Source organism: Atractosteus spatula, chromosome 15, assembly GCF_055471065.1.
Source record: "Atractosteus spatula isolate fAtrSpa1 chromosome 15, fAtrSpa1.hap1, whole genome shotgun sequence".
NCBI lineage: Eukaryota > Metazoa > Chordata > Actinopteri > Semionotiformes > Lepisosteidae > Atractosteus > Atractosteus spatula.
The window spans coordinates 11,601,525-11,606,643 of record NC_142720.1 but is presented as its reverse complement, the minus strand read 5'-3'; the positions used below and the strand labels follow the sequence as shown (position 1 = coordinate 11,606,643).

The 5,119-nt window shown below is 36.4% G+C and overlaps 1 protein-coding gene across 1 annotated transcript; it reads right to left on the bottom strand.

The window, feature by feature from the left end:
• Nucleotides 1–964: 964 nt before the first annotated feature.
• prokr1b (prokineticin receptor 1b) lies at nt 965–3,298 on the bottom strand. The gene is made up of 2 exons (XM_088934331.1): nt 2,832–3,298; nt 965–1,661 (listed from the first exon to the last, which is right to left on the bottom strand). The coding sequence occupies exons 1-2, from the start codon at nt 3,296–3,298 to the stop codon at nt 965–967; spliced, it is 1,164 nt and encodes a 387-aa protein (XP_088790457.1).
• Nucleotides 3,299–5,119: the final 1,821 nt, after the last annotated feature.

Sequence of the window (5,119 nt, the reverse complement as noted above, 5' to 3'; positions counted from 1 at the left end):
ATGGCAATTAAATAAACTAGATGGCCTCCTCTCATTTCTAACCTTTATTATATTTTTATGAAAGATTTGTGCTCCTGACTAATGTAAAAAAATACATTTTTAAAGAAAAAAGAAAAAATGAATCAGCGCCCCAATTGCAAATGAGACCAGATGTCTTCATTGGGAAATTTGTTCCTGAATTGTTAGACAAACCTAACCTAGTTTAATAAGATCAAATGGATCCATAGCAACACAGTCATTTTTTATTCTCAAATGGATAGATTAGGAAATGGCTTTTTGTTTGATTTAAACTAGTTTCTTCCTTCCTCTCGTAATTAAAAAGAATGTGAAATAAGAAACAATAAATTGGATGAGCAAGGACACAGAAGGCAATCTTTGTAGCACACACCAAAATAAAAATAAGTGATAACTTAAACACTCAGAATTCAAAAGCCATGCAATACTTAATATACCTGAACATCAAGGTATTGTTTGAGCTGAGAAAGAGACACTGACTTTTGCACTGCACAACAATACTCATTTTATTTCTGCTTTTACTGAAAAATACAACAAACTCCTTTGTACAAATAATCTCTATTTCTTTAAATATCAAATTGGAACACAAATAATAATGTGCTGTTAATATCTTTACCACAGTACTTGAGACTTCAGTTGTCTGTACACTTGTAGGTAGACAAGACTATGGTAAATGGAGGGAACGACATTTAAATGCTTTTACGTTCAGCTGGCACACAGAGCTTTGAAGCAACCACAACTGAGCAAGGTAAAACTTTGTGCTACAGAGCAAACTCAATGTAGTCATACCAAAACACATCTGTCACAGATGGAATTAAATTATTTAATTTTGGATTTAACCTTTTGACGATTCTGCCATGTTAACGCGGCCCTTGTTGTTCACAGCAAAGTACCCAGCTCAAAAATCAATAACTGGCTCCTACAGTCACAGCTGCGGACTTCTAATACTTCATTTCAGACGTATGCAGTCTATTTCCTCTGTGACGGGTATTGTTGATGTTTGCATGTCTAGCTCGTCAACGGTTTTGTTTGAAGCATAAGTGGAGCGCCACCTCAGAAGTACGATCTTCCTGAAATACTTCACAGTATTATTCTTCATGCTCACAAAGCAGAAGGTGTTGATCATGCTGTTGCTCATGGCAATGCACTCAATGATGTAGTAGGCCGTCAGGGAGTTCTTGCCTCTTGAGTACACTGTTGGGAAAAAGTCCCGCAGGATGGTGAAACCGTGATACGGAGCCCAGCAGAGAATGTAAGCGGTCAGGATGGCGATGAGCACCACGACGGTTTTCCTCCGGCATCGAAGCCTCTTCCTTACCTGCTCTGTTTGAAATCCAGGGACACTTTTGAACCACAGCTCACAGGAAATCCTGGCATAGCACATGGCCATGGTCACTACAGGGCCAACGAACTCCACACCGAAAATGAAGAGGAAGTAGGAGCGGTAGTAAATCTCTTGATCAACCGGCCAGATCTGCGCGCAGAAGATTTTGCTCTGACTCAAACCATGTGGATACATGGTCTCGGTTGCGAAATAAGCAGAAGGTATAGAGATGAGAATGGGTACAATCCAGACCCCAGTGATGAGGCAATAAGCTGTCTGATACTTCATACGAGGTCTCAGAGGGTGAACAATTGCCATATATCTAAGGAAAAATGAAATTGGGAGATTAAGCCAATGCCACTGAAATACATATACATCAAGAGTCAAGGACCTTTTAATACACTGAATGCTTGCTTTAAGTTCTGAGCAAAGTTTAATATGGGATTAATGATAATGAGTGATAAGTGATGTGATAAAAAAAGATTTAGTCATGAGCACACAAAGTTTTATAAGTGAAGCACAAACCGACAGTATTGAATAACTTAAATAGCGGTTTCAACAAACAATTCACGTATTTTATGGCTCTTTGACATTTTTCCCGAAAAAACAGACATGTTTTTGTTGACATGATTGTAGAAATAAAAATGTGTTTTAATAAGATAAAGTGGCAAGAGGAAAAAAAAAACATCTGGTTGCGAGGTCAGTGATGAAGAGACTAGAAGGAGCTCTGTCTTTGCCAACAGAGTGTCCCTGAAGAGCTGATGTGAAAGATATGAAATATATAAAATGATATATAAGATATGAAATCTTTTCAAGTGTCCTGTCAGCACAGTATATCACCGGCTGTATGAGATTCTACTTACAAAAAGTAAGGGATTCAACTTGGATGTACAAAAAGAGCCCATCAGAATAAAAATCTGCATACTGGTTATTTTAGTCAAACAAAAAGTAATGCCTATATTTCTTATACCGACTCTTATAGTTTCTTGTAGTTATTTAAGAGACAGCAAAGAAGTAGGCATGCAGGACAAATGTATAGTTGAACTTCAGTTTCATTCACATGTAGTTTATTGCTGTATTGTATTTTACCTTTTAAACAAAGATTCAAAACACATTCTATTTTGAGATACATATCTCATCAATTGAATTTTATTGTAGAACGTACAGTATTTTATTCAGGAATAATTAAGAAAGTCAATTTTTGTGTGACAAGTTCAATAATAAGATGAATCCCTTCTTTCAAATTTCCTAACATATGGTTTAGAGTCTGAAAAAGTCCAGCTATAACTGAATTGAGCTATTGTGTCTGGTAATAGGGTTCCACAAACAGAAGGGCAACAAAGTGCTCAAATTTCATTGGATTTAATGTAGGTTTTAAAAATCTCTGTTTATGGTAAGGAAGAGTCAAACAAAGTGCAATGAAATGACAAGAAAGAATGACCCATGCAGTGCACCACGAGAAATCTTAAAACCTGAAATCACGTCAACTCACCTGTCCACTGCTATGGCCAGGAGGGCATTGGTGGAAACGTACAAAGACACTGTTCTGAGGTAATTGACTGAGGCGCACAGCATTAGTCCGTGTTCCCAGGAGAGCTGCTTCACAACATAGTAATCCACAAGAAAAGGACAGCACACAATTGCCACAATGAAATCTGAAATGGCCAGGTTAGCAATGAGCAGGTTGGTCAAATTTCTCAGTTTTTTGTATCTAGCCAGGGTCGCGATGAACAGAAAGTTGCCGATGCCACAAACCAACATGATGCATATCAAAACCACACCAATCACTATTGTGGCGGCAAAAAAGGCCATGCCCTGGGTCATATCCGGCATTTCATCGGGTGGGATTTCATAGTCTGTTTCATAGTTGAACGTGTGAGGGTAATTAATGTTTCTGGATATGTATTCTTCAGTTACCGTGTACACTGCAGCAAAATTGCTGCTATTAGTTTCACCCATGTCTACGACGTTAGCTGTTCAGTTTTACTGTTTGCAGGAAATAGTTTCTGGAGGCAAATCAACGAGGTTCTAATATTCACTGCTGAGCTTAAATGGACAAAGTCTTCCGGCGTTCCTATCAAAGTCCACACATTATTCAAATGGCCAAAAGAGAATCGTCAGCTCCATGCCTGAAATATAAAGTACCACGTTTTACTTTTGAAAACACATCAAAAGGTGAACACAGTGCAGAAATGCCAATAAAAAATGCATTCCCAAGACCCATAAATAATGCTATTGGGTAGGTACAAAAAGCATGTTGACGGGGGCATACTGACCTTGCAGTCCCTCATAAAATAAATGCTGGGTGAATGAGATACTAAAAACTCTGAAGTACTATAGATGAAAAGATGAAAGAAAACAACCTATTCAAAGGTCAAATACCATTACTTGGGTAACCTGACAAACTGTATTACTTTTTTCTGAGAGTTTTTAAGTTTTTTCATACATATCTTATGAAACAATATCACAAGGCAGGTTCTCCATAATTAACATTCAGTTTCAAAATATGTCTGTAACATAGCAACTGTTTAATTTCTTAAATAAATAAATGCTTAATGATTCCTGTGCAAAAATGATTGTTTTTTAAGTTTTGATATCTGTGTAGCAGCAACTTTTCGCAGAAAAAACTATTGTGAAAATTGGGGAATTTTTTATTTATTACATCAAAGTTTTAACATTTCTTCTTAATGCTTCGATTTAATTTAGAATGAGATAGAACATAAACCATGACAATGAACATAACATGGTGGAATGATTAAACATATTTCAGGAATTATTACACTACATTCCGCTATGTCCGAAAATTCGAAATGATTGTCTGCTGGAAGCTGTCCAGGGTACCAAGGATGAAGCAACATTGACAAAGCCATTTTGTGACCTCTTTCTTAAAAACCCTGGACATTATGTGCTTATCTTTCACTAATACCTCAGTTTCAAATATAACGCATTAATACTTTAAAAGCAAATGTATTTTCTCAAACAAAATGATTTACATAAAACCAAATTCCATATTCCATATTTATACCATTACTATTGCTGGATTATTATAACGCTTTTACCAGCTCAGCTAAGTCCCACTGCTACAGAGATTCATATTAAGTGTTTTTGTCTGCAGACACTTGAAAGACAAATCAAATTCTAAGTTGAAACAATTGCAATAATGCCCCAAAGGAGCTCTTCACTAAAATTTATCACAGAACTGCATGAAACAATCCAGAATAACAGAGATTCCTGTAGTTTTTTTTTCGCACACATTTGCAATAACAGTATGATGCTGTTCAATATTACTGATCTCAGGTTTTGAGAAATTGCAGTTACTATTCTAAATGTCTAATCCCTGTATGCGACCATGGTATACTACGAAACCCATATCGAGCTTTTCCGACAGTTATCCTTATCTGTTTTTCTGTCAGGGTGTTGTCTTAGCATCTCGTTAGACAAATTACTCAGACATTTTCACAGTAAAAGTAATAGTAACAGTCTGCTTTCAGTTGATGTTAAGTGAAAATGCTACCTTTATAATTTATTTTACACGTGTTCATATTCCAATGGATCCAACAAAGGCACTTTCAGAACATTTTTTTTTCTTTATGATATATTTGAATAGTCCGTATATACGGTACCTGTGAAGAGGAAAACAATATGCATACAGTACATTTTCAACCAATTATGATCTCAGAGCTAAGGAGAAGCTGACTTTGCATTCATTATGAAAATCGAGTGTGCAGTAAATTTCCAATGAATTAGTTTAAGCCTAGGTTTGTGCCTAGGTACAATGAC

What these genes read in the sequence shown, in the direction of transcription:
- prokr1b (XM_088934331.1), bottom strand. Translation starts at nt 3,298, where the DNA reads ATGGGTGAAACTAATAGCAGCAATTTTGCTGCAGTGTACACGGTAACT. An exon ending in CTGGCCATAGCAGTGGACAG is followed by an intron (nt 1,662 to 2,831) that starts GTGAGTTGACGT and finishes ATTTTTCCTTAG; the next exon opens with ATATATGGCAATTGTTCACC.